Source organism: Schistocerca serialis, chromosome 6 (genome assembly GCF_023864345.2).
Source record: "Schistocerca serialis cubense isolate TAMUIC-IGC-003099 chromosome 6, iqSchSeri2.2, whole genome shotgun sequence".
NCBI lineage: Eukaryota > Metazoa > Arthropoda > Insecta > Orthoptera > Acrididae > Schistocerca > Schistocerca serialis.
In genome coordinates this window covers 332,917,758-332,943,371 of record NC_064643.1, presented here as the reverse complement: position 1 = coordinate 332,943,371, position 25,614 = coordinate 332,917,758, and the positions used below count along the sequence as shown (strand labels likewise).

Genomic DNA, 25,614 nt, shown 5'->3' with positions numbered 1-25,614 from the left:
AGTGCTCTGGCAGTAGCCGTATGATGCCACAATGCAAAGGTGGCCAGATATCAGTCTTAAAATGGGGTTGTAATGACCCAGTGTCCTTATGCAACTTTCCTTGTGTACTGACCTATACCCCTGTGGCGTGTCCACAACATGTGGATGACAGATGGAGAGACAATGGCATCTGTAGAAAACCAACAGAACATCCACGCTTCTTCGATCAATCAGACTGCCCTTGCCACTTGCAGTTCATTAAGATGCCACATTGCATGTGCTTGGTTGAATACAATGACAATGTCCAAAAATGGCAACTCTGCCGTGTGTGTGTGTGTGTGTGTGTGTGTGTGTGTGTGTGTGTGTGTGTGTGTGTGTGTGTGTACCTCATTTGGGAACTCTGGGCACCAGTCCTTTCTTCCTCCTGAGGGGTCACCTGATACTGTAATGCATAACATAGCCAATGGATGGCGAATGACTTTAGCTGTTGCAGTATTGAAAGTGAAGATCTCAGGCTGCACAGTAAGACCATGGGTACCACCTGTATAAAAATACTCTTTTTTTTTAAGAAAAAAGAAATTGCACCTGCAGTGCCTGAATGGGACAGATCAGTAGATATAATGGACATATACAGACCAACAGATGATTACAATTTCAGAAAAAAATGGATCATTTATTCAACAGAAAGAACTTCACAAATTGAGCAAGTCAGTAGTGCATTGATCCACATCTAGCCCTTGTGCAAACAGCTATTTGGCTTCGCCTTGATTAACAGAGTTGTTGGATGTCCTCATGAGGGATAATGTACCAAATCAGGCCCAATTAACATGTTATATAGTCAAATTCCTGAGACGATTGGAGGTCCCTGCCCATAATGCTACAAGCCTTCTCAATTGAGGAGAGATCCAGCAACCTTGCTGGCCAAGGTAGGGTTTGACAAGCATGAGTCAGGCTGCAGAAACTCTTGTCATGTGCAGGCGGGCTTTATCTTGCTGAAATGTGAGCTCAGGATGACTCTCCACGAAGGGCAACAAAATGGAATATCATCAATGCCCATGAGGGCTTAGTTTGAAGCTGGACTAATCACTGAAGACAATTCTGCTCCAGTCAGTGAGATGCCAAGCCCAAGATTTATCTGGAGCTGTCCTGGACAATGTTGGGATGCCAACCTGAAAGTCATCCACCTTGTGGCCTGACAACCAGGAGTGCATTTCTTTTCATAGCAGAACCCCTTTAGTTGTCATCTGCGGCATCCCTACAGCACAGGAGTAAGCTGATGATATTTTATGCCCTCTTTTGCTTCCCCTCATGGCAAGCCATTCTGGGCTTACATTTCATTATGTGCTCGCACAAGCAAGAATTTTTACTGCCTGTCTTCATGCTTGCCAACCCCTAACTTGGCCTGCAAATCCGCTGGCTCTCTCCCCAAATGAGAATGCTTGGAGAATTATGGCCAGGGCCCTCCAACAAGCTTGGGATTTTGACAGTCTAACACACCACTTGGACAGAATTTGGCACAGTACCTCTTAGGGGACATCCACCAACTCTGTCAATCAAGGCTAAGCCAAATAACTGTTTGCATTGGGACAATATGTTGCTGACATGCACAATTTGTGAAGCTCTTTCTCTTGAATAAATCATACAATCTTTCCAAAATTGTAATAATTAGATTTTCTGTAAATTTACATCACATCTCAAACTTATGCCCCATTAAGATAATTCCTTCATGGTCTTTTTTTCCTTCCTTTTTTTAACAGAGGGGGTGGGGGTGGGGGTAGTATTTGGGGCTCAGAACATTAAGTTCTGTCTCCACTTACTAACAAAATGATTTTCCTCAGCTTAACACACATGTTCTCCTTTCACCAATAATGAAACTCAGCACAGAACAGTGCAAATGTGTCAATAACCTGGAAGTAAATTTTAGAGTATACAGAAAATTCACTAAATGGTTGATAACACAATCCTCCTATTAGACTGTAACACCCAAAAATATTCTTTATGATAAGATGCAATCCTCCCACTAGACTGAGCATTTAGAAATCTCTAGGTCCACACTGCCACTAGGAGATGTAAGTTTGAATAGAACAAAACTTAAGGTTCTGACAAGACTGCAGTAATTCTAAAGTATCTTCAATCTTGCTGGAAGAGTCCAACAGTAACAAATGATAATAATAGTTCCCATGAGCATGTAGCGGAACTTAGTACTGTTTACTGGAGCCAAATGCAATGTGCCGTCGGAAGCAATGTGGAGGCCGTAGCATAAGGCATCTGTCGACTGGTTGCCTTGGAACTGCCTAGATCTGACCACTTTGGTCCCAAATACTCACACGGTGGAGGTATAATTGTACTCAGTTGGCCACATGTGACATAGCGGATGCAGCAAACAGATATGCAGCAGTAGCGATCCCTGTCACAGTTGTGCATGACACCTGCTTTCGTGTCTGCTACACACAAAGGCTCTGTGAAGGTCGAGCTGCAAATTTCTTTTCTTGCTGGCCTGTGCAATTGTTGAGTTGCAGGGGCTGTGCTTGCTGCAGCCCACCCAGCAGAGGTGTGTTGCAGGGTAGCGTCAGCATTATATGACTTCCATGACGCACCAGACTCCACATCCCCACATCTTGGCTGCTCAGGAAGGTGAAGGCAGAGTGAGATTGATGTTCATTGGGGTGTTAAGCTGTGATGCCCAGTGTCCCCCTGTGTAGAGGCAGCCAGGTCGGCATCCCCAATGAGACCTTTGCTGGTCTTGGTGTATGGAGGCCTGGAACAGAAAACTGAGTGAGAGTTTCGGATGGGGGAATTGAAACCTACCCTGCTCAGATCTGATTAAAGTGTTTGCAACACTATATGCTGTCCTGTAGGGTGACCTCCAGTATGGTACAGCTGTAACTGTGGCAGGGAGCCAGCAGGGTCAACCATGGGCAAAATTCATCGTGCACATGGGATCCTGCAAGAAGAAATGGTGCTGGTGGGACAGTGGAGGGTGGTCGTGCTTTTCCTGGGCATGAAGGGTGGTAAAAAGAGGATCTGTGTGGTTGGCTCTCCAACTGTTCCCACTCTGTGGACTGGCATGACAGGATACCAAAAAGAGTGTGAGCACATCATCCAGTGGATGGGTGAGAACACAGATTTGACATTTGGATCTTGAATGTGTGAACGAACTGCTTAGCAAAGCTGTTGTATGCTGGATGGAGTGGTGCCCTACAAATAAGAGGAATGCTATTCACGGCACAAAAGCTAGAAAATTTGGTGGAGATGAACTGGGGCCTGTTGTTAGTCACAATGATTTCAGGAAGGCCTTCCAGGGCAAAAATATGAGTAAGAATTTTGATGGTCTGGACTGAGGAGGTGCATGACATTCATCCCGGTTGCGACAGGAGGCACCAAGGAATGGATTGGCAAAATTTGGATGGATGGTGGACCAAGGAGTGGATGCTTTAGGTGATAGAAAATGTTTTCAGGCCAGGGCGGACAGCTTTCTTCCTCTGGCACTTGGAGCAGGCAGTGACTGCATCGACGATTATGGCGTCCGTGCCCCTCCTGTAGACGTGTTGTTGAAATGAGATCTGTCTTTGGGCACTGGCAGCTTTTGAGTAGCCTCAGTGTACTGAGGGATAGGATGAATTCTGGAAGCACTAAACAGATGTCCCAAGTATTCCTCTTGTTGAATGAAGTGGTCACATTTGTCTTTGTTGCACTGCAACTGTTTCCAATCAAAAATGCCAAAGAGAGCATTCAAGTTGTGTGCCTGGTTCTTGGCAGACTTGCCAGCCACCAGGATATTGTCTAAGTAATTAGCCACTCCAGGGACATCATGGAGTAACTGCTCAAGATACCTCTGAAAAATGGCAGGTGCAATAGCAATGCTGAATGGCAGCTGACTGTATAGAAACAAACCGAAAGGATTATTGATCCTGAGCACTTCCGAGCAGTGGTGTCCAATGGCAGCTATAGATAGGAGTCATGGAAATAAATCTTGGCATAAACTTTTCCACCTGTGAGCTTAGAAAGTCTTCAACTTCAGGAATGAAATACGAGTCTTATCAATGTATGAGAGTTAACTGTAGCACTAAAATCACCACAGATGCCGAGAGCATCTTTTGGTTTTTCCACAACCATTATGGGAGTGGCCCTCCTGCCTTTGTAGATCAGAGTGAGAATTCTCTTATCTTGAAGCTGCTGCAGTTCCTGGCACTATAGACAGTGATGTGATTGTTAATAAAACTACAGACGATGATGTCAGTAGGATGATGGAGGGTGCCCTCACCTTCTGATATGTAGGCCAGTTGATAATGGTGGTAGAGTAGTCAGTGTCGATCTGCACATCCACAGGATCCCCTTCAATTAGGGCAGAGATAGACATGAACTTCTTGGAGGGTGGGAGAATGGACTGTAAAAGAGACAGAAATGGGGTCGGTGTCCTCCACTGATAAACCAGAGTGCAAACATCAGCCATGTGGCCAGATTTGCCACAGGTGGTGTGCTTTGCATGCCAGAAGCAACATTGGTGGCATTGGTAATTGACAAAGCACAGGCTACATCACCATATGTCCAATCAATAGTCATTGCTGTAGAAGACTGGCAGGCTGTGGCCATGTGGCCAGATTTGCTGCAAGTGGCATAAACTGGAAGCCGTGTTTCCATCATTGGTGACTGACAAAATACAGGCTACAAGTAGGGAACTGTCATAACAGATCCAGGCCTGGCAGTTCCTTGCTGGAATTCCAGGTGGGTTTAAACAGGGAAAGGTTCCCATGAGCTGGGCACGAGGCGAACACCAATAGCGGATCTTGTAAGACCACTGAAGAGCGCAAATATTGCTCAAAGGAACAAATGATAAGCAGACAGGCGTTAAGAGGTGGGTCTTTGAGTTTCAGGAGATTGCGACGTAACGCTTTCTCTGGGGAACGAACAAGGACCATGTCCCACATGAGTGAGTACTGATAAGATTGTTTACATCTGGAGTCACCACACCAAAAATGACACTCCCTAGAGAGCCCGTAGTGGTGGGCTATCCATTCCCTGCAAGACTAAGAATATACCTTATGACAACTAAAAAATTTGTGATGTGCTGCAGCCACGTGCACCTGAGAATCAATGTAATCGAGAAGACTAGACCTTAATGAGGCATAAGGGAAGGCATGGTGTTCTGCCTCAGGGTGGAGCTGCTGAATCAACAAATATATGGATGGACCAGCCACGAGGAAACCATGTTGCTACATCTAAGTAGTGATATAAGGATGAGAAAATGCTGCTCCAGATGTGCAGTGTAGCACGACCAAGGTTCCATTTTTCAATAAAATCCATGGAATGGCGGCGGTCCAATGTTGTGGGCCGAGAAGTCATTGCACTAGGTGTCCCCGTAACTTCGGCATTGACTGCATGATTGCTGCAAGCCTCTCCACAAGGAGTTCATTGGTGTGTTGCATCTTCTACAGCAGAAGGAGCACTGGATGAGTTAAGTATAACACCAGGTCTGCAGCTGTTGCCATGGCTGAAAACGTCTGTACATGGAGGCACTACCTGTAACAGTTGCTTGTAAAGTTTATTTAACTGAAGCATTCTGGGCTTGGTGCACTCCCACAGGAAAACATAAGAATTATGTTTTGCACCATTTATTAACAAAATTATTTTCCCCAACTTAACACAAATGATGTCCTTTGGCTGATATTGAAGCTCAACACAGAAAAAATTGAAAAGTGTCAATAACCTGGAAGTAAATCTTAGACTACATAGAAAATTCACAGAATGCTTAATGACACAATCCTTCTAGTATTGGAACACCCAGAAATATACTTCATGATATGATACAGTCCTCCCACAAACTGAAGACTTGGAAACTTCAAACTCCACATCCACACTGGGATGCATAAGTCTGAACAGAATGAAACTTACAGTTCTGACAAGACCAGAATAATATAAAATCCTTTCAACCTTGCTGGAAGAGTCTGACAGTAACAAATGGTACCAGCAGTTCCTGTGAGCATATTGCTGAATGTAGGTCTGTCCACTGGAAGTAAGGGTAGCATGCGGTCAGAAGTGATGTTGGGCTCGTAGCAGAAGGCATCTAATACCAAAGAAGTTGTCAGCATTGTGCATACTGTGGATTGATGGCTAAGTGAGTAGATGACAGGCTATAAATCTGGAAGTTTGGTGTTCAACCCCCCTCTGGCAACAGTTTGTATGCAGTGTGTTTAGAAGTCCCTGTTACAAACTTCTATGACTTGTAGAGTGCAGTGAGTACATAATATTTTTTGTAGAATCCATGTCTGTAAATGTACTGTTTCCATTCTATATCAGTTCAGATGTTTAATTCATAAACTTCTGCTTGAGGAATTGAAATAGACATGATGCCGTACAATTACTAGGTAACAATTCAAAAGGAAACATAACAAAACATCATTTGCCACTTAAGCACATTTGTTTGTATTAGCACTTAAGCAATACATGTTTACATTATTCCAAAACAAAAAAGAACCCAGTATACCATACATTCAGAACTATACTGATGCATTGCAACAATGGCTCAATGTGGCGACCACCAACATTGTTACAGAGATTGCACCTATGAAGCATGTTCTGGTACATACTCTCCATCCCACCTGGCATCTCTTCAGTTTCTAGTGCAGTAGCCAGAACTCATTCCAGCAGATCTTTCTCTGTCTCTGCAGGAGTCTCGCAAATTAAACTTTGTATACGATCCTACAAGAAGCAATCCTTAGGAGTTAAATCCCACAGTCGTGGCATTCATGCAGGTGGATCACCTTGGCCTATCCATCTTTCACCATGTCATCTGTTGAGATGCCTCTGAATCGCACATGGGAAGTGAGAATTGATGAAATCACATTTCTGATGGACATTCAGTGGCACAGTTTTGAGGAATGGATCCGATAAATTTTGTAGGAAGATTAAGTATACAGGACCAGGTAGCTTGAGTGGAAAGAGGCATGGCCTAATCAAATGATTGTCCAGAGTAGCTGCCCACATATTAACACCAAACTAGTCAACGAAGCCCGGAAATTAGCAATGTTCATGTCGGATGCAATTTGGAGGGTCAAGTCTCATAGATCTCCATTGGTAATGGTGCATAGCCTCTCATGAGCACTTCTAAATCTTTCGAACAATTTTTCATTCAGATGGTTTTGGGTTTCCATTTGGTGCATATTTCTTACTTTGTGTAATTCATTCTTCCATTTGTACAGTTCACACTCAGACTTCACAAAACGAAAACGCCTTTGCACACTATGAAACTTCACGCGTTTTTCCCCTCCTTCATGTAACCAATACTTCTCTAATTTTTTGTTGTTGGTGAAAGCTGTTGCAGTATGTGCTTTTCTTAGGCTTGGAAGGTGTTCTTCTTCAGCATTGTTACTGGCACAAGTGACATCATCCAAACCACAATTCAGGTTTGACTGACACCTCTTGTAGCTAGCCATCAAGTGTAACCAGAATCATACATTATTTTCCATACAACTGGTTTCACTGAGCTGTACAGTGAAGTTTTATTCAGTAATTTATTATATATAAGGAAATGGGAGTAAAGTCAATATGTAACAACTGTGGGGTGATTTTGCTTGATAAGTTGTGAATGATATATTTTATAATGATTACTTGCTAAAAATTCTTCAGATGAGTAGAATTTGTTGCATTTTGCCAAGTTTTGAATATTTTCTTCTATTTACATTATCAGATTGACTTCATAGTGTGTGATAACTTGTCATAAAAATTACATATTGTAAATACTTACATTAATTGTGAGTTGTGGAGAATCTTGAAGAGGACAATTCAAATATGGTTCTATTTATAGCTGGTACAGAGTTTTTATTTCAATGTGTACATTTGCTTTCCAAAAAATAACCATGATTAGGAATTTCCTACTTTATTTTTTACATTATCTAATTTCATTTTATTGTTATTCTATTTATTTGTTTTATTATTGGCAAAACATTTATCTAACAACATTTAAACTGCTGGTAGATTTTCAAGAATTTTATAGATGGATAGTGGTATGTTATTTTTTGTGCACTGCTAGATAATATGTGTACATCTAAATACAAAATATATTTAATATGTGGTCATGCTAGAAAAATAAGCACAGAGTATAGCATGTTAATGTGGTGTACCAATGAATAAAAATGTAAACAGTACTTCTATGTATCTGTTTTGTTGCACATTCTTTTTTTGGTTTTAGCTTATGTATGGTTGTAGAAAACTATTTTAGTTTGTGTGGTTGTAGAAAACTACTCTAATATCTAAAAGCATACACTCTATGACAACAGTGAAAATTCATGTATTTTTACTTCCAGGAGGAATTGGATAAGTACTGCGGGGCGGCTGCAGAAACAAAAGTCAGCCATTTTGCTCTGAGTCTGTGTGGAATTATGTTATATGTCACTTCCAAGATACTCTGATGCTGGCTGTGACTGTTTTGGGCGACTCAGAACAGTCACAAGTTATATAAATTCCTGTTCACAAGTCAGGTTTTGTTCACCTGACTGTTACATTTCTTTAATTATATGGTCCAAAAATTCCAAGAATCTCATGGTATGGTGATCCATATTACTGTTCAACACTTGTGTTTATTTGCTATTGCTGCACAAATGTTTATAGAACCAAACCAGACGAAAATGTAAAAACAATATACACATATTAAAAATGAAATGTTCTCACAGGAATAAAGTTCTGCACTTTGTAACAAAGTGTGATTACTATGAATTCTTTTTTAAAAACATAATTTAAACTTGTGCTATGATTTCCTTTTAAATATAATGTTATGAAGTGAAATGTATAAGAAAGAAAACATTTTTTTTTAGAAGTTACTTAAATGATATTATAAAGCTGTTGAATAATGGGGGTCCTAATATGACAATGATGCATTAAGAAACACCATTATACAGCACGTAAGTTATATGTTTGAATATACCTGTGGTGAATGTTACGATACAAGCATTAGTGAAAGTACAAACATGTTACAAATCCAGTAAGTCAATCAGAATTTCCATGCAGATTATGCAGATGAACTGGTTTAATGTACATTAAATATTAAGTAACATTTTACTGATAATGAAACACCATTTACAAAGCAGAATGTTTTTTTTTTATTAAGATGTGATAAGTGCTGTAGAAAAAGACACGTAAAAAAATTGGTTCTTTCATGTAAATAAAAACTGCAACTGCCTATCTTATATTCTGGCACATTCCCAATTGTTAAAGCATAGCATTGTAATTTTTATTTATACAATACAGTCAAAAGTACAAGAAAAAATAAGACATAAACACAAAATAGACATAATACAAATGATCACTAAACTGACTAGCAGTTGTTATATGATAATGTTATCCAGTTAAGGTTTGATGGTGTATCCATGAAAAAGTTGTTTGGATCACTCAGGTAGACTCTCAGTTTAAACTCCTTGACAACTCCAAAGGTTGTATGCACACACTGTTGCTGTCAGTGATGAATTTGCTATTGAAAAGCTGTTGGACCAGTTGCAGGCCTGGATTTGTGGAACGTAGTCAGTTTGTTGTCAACCCAGGAATGTCTTCATGGATGTAAAGTTGAAGATGGTTAATTATTTTGGAATATTCCTTCAGTAGGACTTCTTGTCCTCTTAACAGAGGAGGGGCTATGTAGCTGAGTGTTGGAAGCCAGTTAATGGAGTTGTTCTTATGCATCCAGAGATGATTCCCATGGTTGTATTGAGAGAGTGAATCTTTTTTATGTGAGGGCTGTTCAACTACACTGGAGTACAGTATTCAGCCTTGGAAGATACTAAACTGACTGCAGAAGTTCGAAATGTGTCTGCTTATGCTCCCCAGTTAGTACTGCAGAGTTTACAGATAAGTTTGTTTTGTGTGTTTATTTTCCAAGAAGTTTTTCAAGATGCTTCCTGAGAGATAGTGTCCTTTCAAGGGTTGTTCCAAATTAATTTGGATGACTCTGGTAGGGAAGGACTGTGTCATTCATAAGGACCTCTAATTTATTGTGAGCTGGTCTATTGTAGAAGTGGAACATGCTGACTTTGGTTTTAGAAAGATTGGGTACAAGTCTCCCAATTGTACAATGTTTATGTAGTTGGTTGAGTTAATTAGTTAAAGAGTGTTTTCAGCACTTTTGAATTCCTTATGCTGAACGGTAAGTGCTGGATTGTCAGTATATCCAAATTTCTTTGTGCTGGTTTCAAGTATGTCAGAAATACAAAAGGTTGAAAGATAGAGGGGATATTACTGACACCTGAGGTAGTTTTCTTAGTTTTCTGTGTATTATTTAATTATTTTCTTTGCTTATGAGATTTCCTGGACTGCTTGTTATGGCCTGTCTGAGTGTGTGTTATTGATTAGGCTCAATGTGGTTTGGCAGGAGATAGCTCTGATCAAATTATATAAAAGCCCTTCTGCCCACACTGTGTCATAATTTGCAGTCATTGACAAAGGCTACAGATATCTTCAGTTGTTTCTTAAATCCAGCTTCAATGTGTGTAGCCAGGCTCAGAACCTGACTTGTGCAGCTACTGTTTGGTCTGAAACCTGCTTGTTCTACATGAATGTTTTCCAGAATTCTTGTTCTTATCCTGTTTAACAGAAGTCTCTCTAAAAAGTTTGTAGCAACAGTTGAGAAGAACTGCTGGGTGATTATGTACTTCAAAAACACAAAAAGACATAAAATAAAATAAATTAGAGAAATTTTGTTTGTCTGAATGTGTTTATTTTATTTTATTGCTTGACTATTTTGTGCATTTTTAGCTGCATGTGCATGAATGGTTGAACGGAAGCAGCCAGATGATGGAAGCTTGACTCTGGATACATGTAGCTGTGAATAATGTTCCACACATTTGTGTGTTTTATGCTAAATAGTGATGATAATTCTCTATAACCTTTTCTGCATATTCTTGTTTTTGTCTATCCCCGTATTTGTTGCCCTCTACTTCTGTTTCAATGGATGCTGTAGCAGATGTCCTATTGACCTGCCCCTTCTTTGATAATTATTTTTATAGACTTATTATCACATTTACTCATTTGAGTTGCCTTCTGTACAATGCTTTGCTCTAGACATAACATTTTTGGCAACTTTATTTCTTGTTTTCTTGTAAATTTTTATTTTATTGTTTCTTATGACATGACCATACCCTATGATAATCTGCCACTCTGGCTGTCATGGTTCAATTCTGCATTCACCACTACTGGTATTTTGACTGTGTAGCCTTGATAGGCATTTATTTCTCTAGTCTTTTCTTCTTCTTTGTGATAACCCCTAGTTTGGTTCCAATGGACAAACAAAAGCAGTGTGCCTTATTTGGATTCAATAGGAAAAGGAGTCGGGTGCTCTTCAGCTCATACATCTGGCAGGAAAAAAACTGGTTTAAACTGTGCGTACTTTTTATCTCAAAAAATATTATTCAGAAACACACATTAACAAATGACATTATTACTTTCAACATTTATTAACATTGCTGCATTAACTTTAATAATGCAGTTTATAACCCTACTATCTACAACACTTGTGAGACAAGTGCACATTGTTTCTGATATATATAACTGGATAGATAAAGAATCTACTCACCAAGTGGCAGCTGGCAGGAGCACACACATACAAAATAGATTTTATGTATGCAATCTTTTGGAGCCAGTGGCTCTTTCTTTTGGCAGAAGGGTTGAAGGGAAATAAAGAGGTGTAAAGGAAAATGACTGGAGAAGTTTAAGAAAAGGAGTAGAGTTTGGAAAATTCACCCAGAACCCCGGGTCAGGGGAAACTTTCTGATCAGTTGAGAAAGAAAGATGAACAATCAAATTTCCTTTCTTATCCCATCAAGTAAAACTCCCCACACCTGGGGTTCTGGGAGACTTCATGAACTCTAACCCTTTTCTTAAACGTCTCCAGTCATTTTCCTTCTCCTTTCTCCATTCCCCTTCTACCCCTCTGCCAGAAGAATGAGCCACTGGTGCCAAATGCTTACATACATAATTTGTATGTGTGGTCTCCTGCTGCTGTTTGGTGAACAGATTTTTTATCTATCCAGGTACACTATAATGTCAAAAATAAGAGCTTGACACCTCTCGCGCCCATGTAATTTCTACTTTGTTTGTTAACTAGGTGTAGACCCTTCAAGAAATTTTCTTTTTTATGCAACTGCAAAAATTTGTACTGAAAAATGTGCCACCCAGATCAGATCTGTTTAAAGATACTCTTACTTTATTGGAAACAAACTATTCCAGCCCATTACTGATAGTTTTTGGAATGTTATCAATTTTGACTTAAATTTTTCAATATTTTTGCTTGTTGGTTCTGCTTCAAGATTCAGTGTAATGGCTATTTTCATTTTTGATTCAGCAGACTATGTAGCATCAAAGATAGAACAGAGGACTGTACCATAAACCCTTATTCAGTTTTTGTAAAGCCACGCATGGAGTAGCTCAGCTGACAAGCTGGTGTAAGTTTTGATAGAATTCTGAAATCTAAGTGTTATGCTTTTGCTTCAGAAGAGGCACCTGCCATGCTTCGACATATGTACTGGTGAGGAAAATACAAATACAACAAATTACATTCTCTACTTGTAGACATAATTTAATTCATCACAGAACATAAAAATTCTCTGGCAATAAATAAATTTTGACATCCACCTTGTATGAGGTGTAGCCCTGGAGCATTAATAGATATTCTATGAGGTAGTGCTTCAATAAGTGAGACCACAGTTCATTCAGAAACGTCAAGATAATCCTCTCTAGACTGCTGTTCTCTCAAAGTAACTTGAATAATCACAGCTTATCTTTTCCTCAGAACTGCTTCTGAGACTGATTTCACATGTCTTAAGCCTGCAAGGTAAATAAAAAAAAGTACAGAAATAATAGGGAATTTATTTTCAAATATATTTGTGTAAAATTTATATTTTAATAACATAAATTTATGCCTTACCGAATTACAGTTTTGATCATGACTGTCTTTCAGCAATTGTATTAAAGTTTCCATGGAGAAATAACACAGCGAACCGGCTGCAAATAATTTTTTATTACACTGAGCTAGTTTTCAACATCTCTAAGGATGTCTTCATCAGAATGAAATTTTAAAAGCACTGGAAAATAACACACAGAAAAATAAGTTTGACAGAAACGTTAACCAAGATGAAAAGTGTCGTAATATAGAAAGGTTAGTTATGTACAGTTATGTTGCTGATGTATTTAATTTCCACAATGGCAAATTGTAAAACAGAACCATTAATCTATGTTGGAATGATAGGTTTACTTCCAGTTATTTTGTTTGAGTAATACTGGAGTAAATATATTGTCTCCCATAACCAAACTAAGGTGAAGACATTGTACTTGCTATGATTACTACCTTCCCTCGAAATTGAAAGGTTACTAGGTTGGCGAACGTTGGATGATAAAAAGGTTTCATTCAGTTCAGCTGTGTCTGCCCTCTCTCTGCCTGGCTCATGGTCACTGACCTGTCATGTCACTTGGCAAATGTGCTCTATGAAATGAGAATGCATTCAGTTAAGGAAATTGAAATAAACAATCTGTCTACAATAGGTAATAAATGAGTTTGTCATGCAGAAGGAATGTTTTTATGTGAATTTGTTACTTATTGTGGATTGTTTGATTTTTAATAGCCCAGGGGCCACTTCCTTCCTTAGCCTACTGTGTGCCAATTTCTCACAGCTCATTTGTACAACAGTCAAACGAAAGTTGGGGATAGCCCAAGGAAAGTTATCAAAAAGGGTAATATAACTAAAAATCCAATGGTTGTTTAGTTGAAAGAGCAAAAAAGAAGACTTGATTTGATTTTTTCCGGGAGATAAAATGACAGTTATCTTAGCCTGCTGTTGCCTACACTGAAACTGAATTTACTGTGTGGTTTCTCTCCCTGTGATTTTAGTAAAGCCAGCCAGTACCCTTACAGAGTATTAGTTCTTTATTAGACATAGTTTCTTTAAGAATTAATGATCTGAATATGCTGTGTCTTTGGATCCCTAACGCTTCACACTGGAAGATTGAAATAGTGCAGTCTCATCTCCCCTCACCAAACAGTCAACAGTTGGGGGCTTCCTTCTCCATACCTGTTGTGTGTAGGTTTTTCTTAAAATTCCAATAGCCAGTCATTAGTAATACCGTGAGTTTAATCTGGCTCCTGTTCAAGCCCAGGATCAGAGAACTTATCTTGAAACATGGCTTTGGCATCATTTTCTTACTAAGTTTTTGTTTTTGGATCTTAGTCCAATATTCTAAGTGTGCCTCAAGAGTACAGTTCTGTAGTTTTGGTTTTACAGTCACCTTAGTGATGGTCAGCTCAGGCTTCTGTCCAACAAATGGAGTTGTCGCACCTTTCCAGGCCAGCCTATTGTCTTGTTCATTGCCACTAATTCCTTAGTGACCAGCCCACAGCAGGTTTACGCTGTTTCTGTCTGCTAACATCACAAGGGCATCACGGGATTTTGTGAACATCTTGGATCTTGTTGCAGTGAGTCATAGAGAATTCAGAGCTGCTTGGCTGTTTGAATGACTGTAACTGCCATGACCTTGTAGCACCTACACAGATTCTCTTCTACACATTCTGATAGCAGATATTTCTGCATGGAATACTGTGGGCAGCTTTGCTGGAGAGATTGATATCTCTAGTCTACACTGTATCCTGTATACCAAGGACAAAAGAAATGTTACATGGTGTAACCCACACCATGCACATAGTGGGTTATAGCTGTAGTGTTTGTCAAGCCATAAAAGATATAAAAATAATAGTTAAGGACTAGGGTGTTCTTGGGATACTATAAAATTGAAAGCAAGTTAAGTAGAATAAGGTAGTTATACACTAAGGGAGAGTACCGTAAAATGTTTTATTACATTACCTGAGTTAGTAATTACAATTATGAGACCAATTTTACTGTGTCAAACCTAACTTCTTCGTTCAGCCATGTGACAAGAGTGTCATCTTTCAAAAAGACAGTTATCTTTCAAGTCACATGCACACGGACGAATACCGTATTTACACGAATCTAAGCCACACTTTTTTCCGGTTTTTCTGATCCAAAAAACCGCCTGCGGCTTAGAATCAAGTGCAAAGTAAGCGGAAGTTCTGAAAAATGTTGGTAGGTGCTGCCACAATTAACTTCTGCCATTGAATATATGTAGTGCTACATAGGCATGATTTGCAGGCCCAAAGATAAATACTGGCACCAAAACCTCTGCGTCAGTAAATAAATTAAAAAAATATATATATAAAAAAAAAAGTGGAAGACGAGCTTTTTTCTCTGCCTCGAGTTTCGACCACTGCATTTTCATACATTATTCTACAAAGTAAATACAAATTCTGTATTGTTCATCTTCGAATGTAGCAGCATTTCAATGTACTACGAAAATCCGACTGGCAAGACTGTTTGGGATGTTTGTCAATATGGCCAACTCTACGTTCTGAATTTTTTCCTACCTGTGAGAAGAGATGGTTGCTAATAGGAACTTTTATGAATTGTGCACCACATGGAGTATTCTCTTCACCATAAGAATAATATGAATATAAACATTTTGCCATGTATTCTTTCATGTTTGCTTCTTTCTCATTTAAACCCTGTCTGCCTAATAAACTATGAAACCAGAGTGAGACAACAGCAAATGCGGAAGAATATACATATCATGTCGTGTTTATATTATCATATTATTCTTATGCCTACTAGTGATACAGTCAGAAATGAAGCATGGCAATTGACTAGATTTTTAAATCTAAGATGACTCTAATTTCTGTGCAGAATATAATGTACTAGAGAGGTGCCTGCAATGATTTTCGAACGGAGAAAAATTTCCGCTAAACTCTCGTACAGAACATCTTCTATCATATGCAGTCTATTATTTGGTTCTTGTTGATAATTATCAAAGAAAGCAGCAATGTAAGTAACAACAAATAGCAGTCTCTTGCCATTGTTTTGCTAATGAGATGATTCCTCTTTTTTTTTTTTTTTTTAAAAAAAAAATTGTAAGCGGCGGTAGCGTGCACAAAAGCAAGCCATGCCACAAGTGACGACAGGCCATAAACACTCATTATCAGAATGCAACAAACAATGCATGACGCAGTACAGTACTGCATTTTCAGCTTAGAGTGACATAAACACATATAACAAAGAGAACGGCACTTATCAGATCAAAGAAAAATAAGCAATCAATTCAAACCAGACGAAGCACATGAAAAAGGATGGGTACCCATATAAATAAGGACGTAGCGCCTGACGCATAGCAATCGCTACCTGGAACTTTTCTCTCCCCTTGAAATTCGAGTCTCAAATTTCAGGTGCGGCTTAGTTTCGGGAAATTTTTTTTTCCTTGATTTCAAGTCTCATTTTTCAGGTGTGGCTTAGATTCAAGTGCGGCTAAGATTCGAGTAAATACGGTATGTCCACCCCTGTATCTCACCAGTCAGCAGGTCTGACAGTTATGCAGATGACCTGGGTACAATGCTGATACCATCAGTGATTTTTCCGTGGTGGGAAGATGGGAACCTTCCCCCAACTCCCTGGCACCCACCCCTTCCCAGCCTCATACGTGTGTGATTAATGTTCTGGAAACTTAATTGCCTGTTATTACATGACAAATGTTGAACATCAGTCTATGTAAAATTAAGAAACAAATTTGTGCTCACATTTTATGACCTTTTTGAACACTGTAAATCTATTGGGTTGGAATCATGGAATCAACTTGGGCTCTACAAACAATGATCTTTTGAACCACAGCCCACCCTGTTCATGAGGCCAGAAGATGGGTGAAAGTTCATGAGATCCAGATGACAAGTGAAATACGCCCCCCCCCCCCCCCAACACACACAAAATAATAGAGTATTTCTATTTTCAAATGTATCAATTTCTAAGTGTTCCATAAGACAGGTTGATGCCATGTCCTTCGTTTCCAGAAGGCATTCAGTATAGTTATGCACAGTCATATTAGGACATAATAGGCACATTATACAAAAAATAGTCTTACCATCTATTCCAAATAGTTCCAGACATTTTGTATGGGACTGAGATTGGCTGATTTAGTAGCCAGTGAAGATGTGATAAGGTGCCTGGGTGTTTGTCAAACCTAGAACATATGAGCACAGTCCGATGAACATGGCTTTTGTCATGTTGGATGATAGGAGTGTCCACAGCACGCTAATTATGAAGATGTAGAAGCAAGAGCAACACTTCATCACTGAGAAGGTTGAAATAAACATCTTGGTTCATGTACAGTAACTTAAATGAGAACCTGTCACCATACAAAAGACATCCCCAAAACATAATGGAGCCACCATCTGCATGAATTATACCCTCCACTTCTTGTAGGTTAAATGTCTCATTGGGATACTGATGCACTCGGCACCTTCCATAATTTGACAACAGGTAAAATTGCGATTTATCAGACCATGCTACATCCCTTCAATCAGCTGTTGTCCAGTTTCCGTGTTATCTGGACCATTGAAGACATGCCGAAGTAGTGCCTTTTTCAGCAATGACCTTTTAAGAGATACTCAACTCCAGATGTCCAGTGCATGCAGTTCCCTTTGCAACAATTACTCGGAAAATGGTTGAGACTGACCCCATACACAAACAACAACAATGCCTGTTGGATATGAATTTGATTGTGTTTGATAGAGTGCAACATTCCATCTCTGGTCCCAGTTGGTTAGGATATTTTAAAGACCACTGCTCTTTTGCCTTTCCTTTTAACAAATTGCTAATAAGCACCTCCTCCACCCCCCCCCCCCCCTCCCCCATAAAAAAAATAGGAGCATTTCTATTGTCATACGTATCTATTTCTAAATTTGACTGATAACTTTCAAAAGAAATTAGCATGAAACCTTTGTGTCTCAAAAATCCCAAGGAATTTTTGAACTTACAAGCTATATTTAACACAGCATACTTTCGAGTTGTTGCACGAGGGATGGTAGGTAAAGGCACAGACTACCCTACTCGATGCCAACAAAAATCTGACACTGGCAAAATATAGGAAGTAAGAGAAGACAGAAGAGAAAAGTGCGCCCCCCCCCCCCCCCCCCACACGCACACACAAGTTTCCAAAATGCAGACAGAAATGACTGATGGAAATAGCATTTTCCTCATTTTTTACTGTTATTCTGCTTCACAGTGTAAGATTTTACATTTTCCAGTACCCCAAGCTTACACATAAAATTTGATTTTTATCCTCCATTTTTGTCTGTCTCTCCATAAATTTTCTTCAATATTTCTTCTTCTGATAGAGGTCTGAATTCATTGAATCCATGAAGTCGGCAGTCTCCCTCTTTTTCTTTCATCCTGGTGCCTTCGATTTCCATTCCACAATTCTCTGGTAATCTCTCCTTTGACATCCTTTCGGTATGTCCATCCATAACAGTTGTTTTTTTCTATGAAATCTGCAATTGAATTTGTAACATCCATTTTCTTCCTGATGATTGCATTTCTGATCCTTTCTCACCTAGATATCCGTGCGTACTGCCTCCAAAAATCCATCTCTGTTGCCTCAACCTTTTTACTACGTTTGATTTAAATGTCCATACTTTTGATACGTATGTTATAATGCTTAACTGAGTTGAAGATTTTTCATTTTGTTTCCTTTCTAATCTGCTGGCCCCATAGAATATCATTTACTGCTCCAGTAGTAAATTTCCCATCATTTATCCATTTTGCATTATATTGACTCATAGATATTTGTACTTTTCAGTGTGTTTAATAGTTTCCCTCCCTTCTTCCAGTGTCAAATCTTGATTTCTCTCTCCTATTACCATATATTTTGTTTTACTCCTGTTGGCCTTAAGTCCCCATCTTTTACACTCCTCTATTGTTCAAATGTTCAAATGTGTGTGAAATCTTATGGGACTTAACTGCTAAGGTCATCCGTCCCTAAGCTTACATACTACTTAACCTAAATTATTCTAAGGACAACCACACACACCCATGCCCGAGGGAGGACTTGAACCTCTGCCGGGACCAGCCACGCAGTCCATGACTGCAGCACCTTAGCCCACTCTGCTAATCCTGTGCGGCACTCCTCTATTAATTTCCTGGTAATGTGCACTATGTCTTCTTTATCTTGTGCAAAATTAATTGGTCATCAGCAAATTGTAATGAATATATTGTAATATCATTTGCTGGGATCTCCATCATTTTTCCAATGCTTTTTCTGTATAGATTTTGTAAAGTGTTGGTGACAGATTGCATCTTTGACGGCACAGATTCTGGATGGCTTTAGTTATGATGGAACTAATATTAAATGCCTTTAAAGCTTTCCACAAGGTACATATGTGTATATTGTCATACACTTTTTCTATGTCTGCAAATACTAAATCAAGGGGTTGATTTCAAACTTTTTTCTTTTCAGTTATTTGCTGCTAGCGAAATATATGATCTATAGTTAATCTCTTGTGCTCTGAGGCCAGCCTGTTCTTCGGCATTCATTTCCATAAATTCTGTTTCCAAAAAATGTTTGATAATCCTTCCATAAAGTCTGCTGAATACATTAGTTATAGTTATTCCTCTGTAGTTCTCACACTCATTTTTTCTCTTCTTTCCTTCCTTTCTTGTGGAGTGGTGATATAAATACTACTTTCCAGTCTTTGTGTATGGCCTTGCCATTTAAGCATTTTTCAAAAAGGCTTCTCAAAAGTTCATGTAATTTATCTGTACCATATTTCATCAATTCAGTTGATACTCCTCCAGTTCCAGTAGCACTTCCTTTTTTTAAAGTTTTAATTGATTTTTTTTTTACTAAAACTACGTCCAGTGAAATGCCTTATCTTCTACATCATTATTATTTGTATCCAAAAATTCTCCTCTGTTTTCAATAAATAATTCTTTGAAGTATTTTTCCCAAGTCTGGATACTAATGTAGTTAATTGGTTGAGTTTCTTTAGAATTTTTTCTCAGTATTTTCAATATCTTCCATGCCTCTGAGCTTCGCTTACCTCCAATTAGATTATCCACTTTATTAAAGGTATTTTCCCAATTCTTATTTTTTGCTTCTGTTGCCATTTTCCTTATTTTTGCTTGTTGTGCTCTTATTTCTATCTTGTCGTGGATACTTTGTGTATTTAACCATTTTAAATATTTTTTCTTTCTTTATTTGTACCACTTTACCTATTTCTGTATCAAAATAGTATAAAGAATTTTTTCTCATACTTAATTTCTTTGCCCAGGGCTTGTTTGGCTGCCTCATGTAGAGCATTAATGACATATTTATATAGTATATATATATTGTCAAATTCAGTTTCAGATAACTTTTCATCTAATCTTTTTTTGAGTAGATTCACTGTATTTTCATTTTCTGGGCTATGTACATTATACTTTGGGAGTTTTTTTCACTTTTAAAATCTTCCTCATTAACAATTTCTTCTTTACTTTTTATATCTACATAGGGAAACACAATTTCACAGGAAACCAAATGATGGTCACTCTGGGTTACTCCTCTGTATGCTCTGATGTCTCATGTTTTTAAATCTGTTTTTTACTGAATTATTGTGTAATCAGTTACTCATTTTAATTAGAGTGTTTCCTGATACCATGTATATTTATGAATTCCTTTACCTGGATAGAAACCATTCAAAATGTATAGTGAATTTTTGTTGACATATATTAATTAGTCATACACCATTATCATTTAGTATATTTTCTTCATGTGGTCCTACCATTTTATTTCCTACTTGTCACCCTGTTTTACTATTGAAATCTCCAGCAATTATTATTTCTCATTATTTCCTATCCCTTCTACTAAACCATTTAATTTATTGAAGACTGTTTCTTTGGTATGATCTAGTTCATCCTTGCTTACTGCATAGACTCCTATTATAGTAGTTTCGTGTCCATGTAAAGTTATGTTTACTTTCATCATATTTTTGTCAATATGTTACCAACTTCTAATATGTTTCTGTAATTTTTTCTTTATCAATGTTGACACTCCTTGCTTTGCTCTTTGATGTTTTTGCACCATGCTGTATAAGTGTATATAGTATACTTTATTTTCTGTGTCATTTCCTTTCTTTTTTTTTGTTTCTGATAACACAATAATGTCTTGTTTTCTGTTTCCTAACTCTCTAATTATTTCCCCTTCTATATTCCTTAGTCCTCTAAGGTTCCATGTTCCACTTTTCATAGTTTGTTTCCATAGCTTTATCCCTTTATCCTATTTGGCTGTATCATCTTACAAAGGTTAGACCAATAAGACATGTCATAACATACTCTGAAATTTTTTATACAGAAAGAAGACAGTGAAAGAAATGCACTGCCAAAATTTTAGCTGTTAAGAGGATCTGCAAGAAAATGTTGAAGTTACATATTTTTGGCACACAAAGAACAGCTTATAACAGCAGTTTGTACAGCCGTGCCCCCTAGTGTGCGACTAGGTGAATCACTCATGCAGCGCTGCATAGTGAAATTATCCGGAGTTCACAGACACCAATTTTAAACACCTGAAGCCTGGTTTACAATGGAGTGAATGGAAGCGAACACATGTGAATGAACATTTGCAGAAAATTCACTACCATTCAATTGTATATTGGCAGATTAATTTATACTAGAGGGAACAGAAGAGAACACAAGGTAGTGAACATTACCTATGAACACTGTGTTATTAGTTTTTGGAGCTAATATTCAGCATACAGGATACAGCTCTATCTTGTTAGAGCCACAAAGTGAAACTTTGCTGTTCAGTGAGGATTATTTTGCATGGAAAGTGCACTGTTCTTGATGGAGCATACATAATTGTGCAGGAAAGTAAGAATTTTAGTGTTGTTCGGGCGTCAGTCACAGTTATTTGAATACTATGATAGTATTCAAAGAACTATGACTGACGCCTGAACAACAAGGACTTACATGCATTGAGAATAGAAAATAGTGCATTGAGAATGGCTAACTACTTGCCAAAATCTGGATTTGCATCATAAAATCTAAAAAAAGGCCGACTGATTGCTGCACTCCATAATTTATAATTTCTTTGTTTATTCTCTGTAGTTTGTCACAAAAATGCAAAATGTCTATTGAATGACAAAAACAAACCTTTTTACTTGCACCAGGCACACCGCACAAAGCAAAAATTGTTGCGGTCAGGCATTTTGCAGTAACCACTTGTTTTATTTAGAAGAAACTGGGATGGAGTCAGAAATGGTCCCAGCTGTTGTTCTGCATATTGCGCAGCATACCAGACATACTTGATCAAATTCATAAAGTGTGATGAAGAAAACTGATAATGCACAAATGACTGAAGCTTAAGAATGTTCCACTGATAAACCTGAAATGAGAGAGAAGTATTGGAAATTATGTTGTCCGATAATTTCCTGAAAAATGCTTTCCACTGTCAAAAAAATTCTTTATCAAGAGGTTGAATCGTACTAGTAGTTCCAGGTGGAATCCATATTACATCTACAGATTTTTCAACATCCTCCGCAAAAACATAGGCGTCATTATGTCCAGACCATGAATCATACAAAAGCAATGAATTAGTTTCTGCAACTTATTCTTTCCCATTTTCCATATTTTGATACACTGATTACAAGATTTTTGCAACTAAACAGTCCATTTTTTTATTTTTGGTCCTACTTTGCCTCGTGGTTCTTGAAGACAGATATACAGCTGTGGAAACTGTAACCCACTCATACTTACCACTGGCATTATCGTATATTATTGTGTCATTGCATTCATTGATTGGGTAACTGACTCCATCTTTTTTCACCCTGAAATGATAAAGTGTAGTGTGCACTCAGTTCATTCACGAAACTTGACCGATCACTGGCAGCTGCTCTTCACATTTACATGATGTAAACTTGGTAATTTTGTGAATCCCTATTCTGTATGATTTCTTGAACCTGTGTAGCTAGGTCGTCGAAGCCCAGAAATTAGCAATGTTCATGTCGGATGCTATTCAGAGTGCCAAGTCTCATAGATCTCCATTGGTAATGGTGCATAGCTTCTCACGATCACTTCTAAATCTTTCGAACAGTTTTTCATTCAGATGGTTTCAGGTTTCCATTTGGCGCATATTTCTCACTTTGTGGAATTCGTTCTTCTATTTGTACAGTGCACACTCAGACTTTACAAAACGAAAATGCCTTTGCACACTGCATAACTTCAAGTGTTTTTTCCGTCCTTTGTTTAACCAATATTTCTCCCAAACCACAATTCGTGGAATCATCACAGCTACTTCCAGTTTCTTCTAATGCAGGGGTTCCCAACAAAATTTTCTCAGGGACCCCCTCATTGAGCATGATTGGTACCTTGTCATATCACAGTATCAAGTACCTAAAAAAAAGCCAAATTAAGAGTCTTTTTATACGTTTTCTATTTTTGGTACTTAGAAAAAACATTGATATATTCAAAAGTACCTCGTCTCCTACCTTCCAAACTTTACAGAAGCTCTCCTGCGAACCTTGCAGAACTAGCACTCCTGAAAGAAACAGTTTTAATCTGCCAGGAAGTTTCATATCAGCGCACACTCCGCTGCAGAGTGAAAATCTCATTCTGGAAACATCCCCCAGGCTGTGGCTAAGCCATGCCTCCGCAATATCCTTTCTTTCAGGAGTGCTAGTTCTGCAAGGTTTGCAGGAGAGCTCCTGTAAAGTTTGGAAGGTCGGAGACGAGGTACTGGCAGAAGTAAAGCTGTGAGTACCGGGCGTGAGTCGTGCTTCGGTAGCTCAGTTGGTAGAGCACTTGCCCGCGAAAGGCAAAGGTCCCGAGTTCGAGTCTCGGTCGGGCACACAGTTTTAATCTGCCAGGAAGTTTCATATCAGCGCACACTCCACTGCAGAGTGAAAATCTCATTCTGGAATCATCCCCCAGGCTGTGGCTAAGCCATGTCTCCGCAATATCCATTCTTTCAGGAGTGCTAGTTCTGCAAGGTTCGCAGGAGAGCTTCTGTAAAGTTTGGAAGGTAGGAGAAGAGGTACTGGCAGAAGTAAAGCTGTGAGTACCGGGCGTGAGTCGTGCTTCGGTAGCTCAGTTGGTAGAGCACTTGCCCGCGAAAGGCAAAGGTCCCGAGTTCGAGTCTCGGTCGGGCACACAGTTTTAATCTGCCAGGAAGTTTTATATCAGCGCACACTCCGCTGCAGAGTGATAATCTCATTCTGGAAACATCCACCAGGCTGTGGCTAAGCCATGTCTCCGCAATATCCTTTCTTTCAGGAGTGCTAGTTCTGCAAGGTTCGCAGGAGAGCTTCTGTAAAGTTTGGAAGGTAGGAGACGAGGTACTGGCAGAAGTAAAGCTGTGAGTACCGGGCGTGAGTCGTGCTTCGGTAGCTAGGTTGGTAGAGCACTTGCCCGCGAAAGGCAAAGGTCCCGAGTTCGAGTCTCGGTCGGGCACACAGTTTTAATCTGCCAGGAAGTTTCATATCAGCGCACACTCCGCTGCAGAGTGAAAATCTCATTCTGGAAACATCCCCCAGGCTGTGGCTAAGCCATGTCTCCGCAATATCCTTTCTTTCAGGAGTGCTAGTTCTGCAAGGTTTGCAGGAGAGCTCCTGTAAAGTTTGGAAGGTCGGAGACGAGGTACTGGCAGAAGTAAAGCTGTGAGTACCGGGCGTGAGTCGTGCTTCGGTAGCTCAGTTGGTAGAGCACTTGCCCGCGAAAGGCAAAGGTCCCGAGTTCGAGTCTCGGTCGGGCACACAGTTTTAATCTGCCAGGAAGTTTCATATCAGCGCACACTCCGCTGCAGAGTGAAAATCTCATTCTGGAAACATCCCCCAGGCTGTGGCTAAGCCATGTCTCCGCAATATCCTTTCTTTCAGTAGTGCTAGTTCTGCAAGGTTCGCAGGAGAGCTTCTGTAAAGTTTGGAAGGTAGGAGACGAGGTACTGGCAGAAGTAAAGCTGTGAGTACCGGGCGTGAGTCGTGCTTCGGTAGCTCAGTTGGTAGAGCACTTGCCCGCGAAAGGCAAAGGTCCCGAGTTCGAGTCTCGGTCGGGCACACAGTTTTAATCTGCCAGGAAGTTTCATATCAGCGCACACTCCGCTGCAGAGTGAAAATCTCATTCTGGAAACATCCCCCAGGCTGTGGCTAAGCCATGTCTCCGCAATATCCTTTCTTTCAGGAGTGCTAGTTCTGCAAGGTTCGCAGGAGAGCTTCTGTAAAGTTTGGAAGGTATGAGACGAGGTACTGGCAGAAGTAAAGCTGTGAGTACCAGGCGTGAGTCGTGCTTCGGTAGCTCAGTTGGTAGAGCACTTGCCCGCGAAAGGCAAAGGTCCCGAGTTCGAGTCTCGGTCGGGCACACAGTTTTAATCTGCCAGGAAGTTTCATATCAGCGCACACTCCGCTGCAGAGTGAAAATTTCATTCTGGAAACATCCCCCAGGCTGTGGCTAAGCCATGTCTCCGCAATATCCTTTCTTTCAGGAGTGCTAGTTCTGCAAGTTTCGCAGGAGAGCTTCTGTAAAGTTTGGAAGGTAGGAGACGAGGTACTGGCAGAAGTAAAGCTGTGAGTACCGGGCATGAGTCGTGCTTCGGTAGCTCAGTTGGTAGAGCACTTGCCCGCGAAAGGCAAAGGTCCCGAGTTCGAGTCTCGGTCGTGCACACAGTTTTAATCTGCCAGGAAGTTTCATATCAGCGCACACTCCGCTGCAGAGTGAAAATCTCATTCTGGAAACATCCCCCAGGCTGTGGCTAAGCCATGTCTCCGCAATATCCTTTCTTTCAGGAGTGCTAGTTCTGCAAGGT

At 39.5% G+C, this 25,614-nt stretch overlaps 1 protein-coding gene across 3 annotated transcripts in view; it reads left to right on the top strand.

Moving 5' to 3' along the window:
• LOC126485146 (voltage-dependent calcium channel subunit alpha-2/delta-3-like) overlaps positions 1–10,674 on the top strand; it is a 324,602-nt gene extending 313,928 nt beyond the window's left edge. For all 3 annotated transcript variants that reach the window (XM_050108811.1, XM_050108810.1, XM_050108809.1), the window contains one exon: positions 8,283–10,674. In XM_050108811.1, the coding sequence (XP_049964768.1) occupies positions 8,283–8,387 (105 nt within the window). In that variant the 3' untranslated portion in view covers positions 8,388–10,674. The remainder of the gene's footprint in view (positions 1–8,282) is intronic.
• The last annotated feature ends 14,940 nt before the right edge of the window (positions 10,675–25,614 follow it).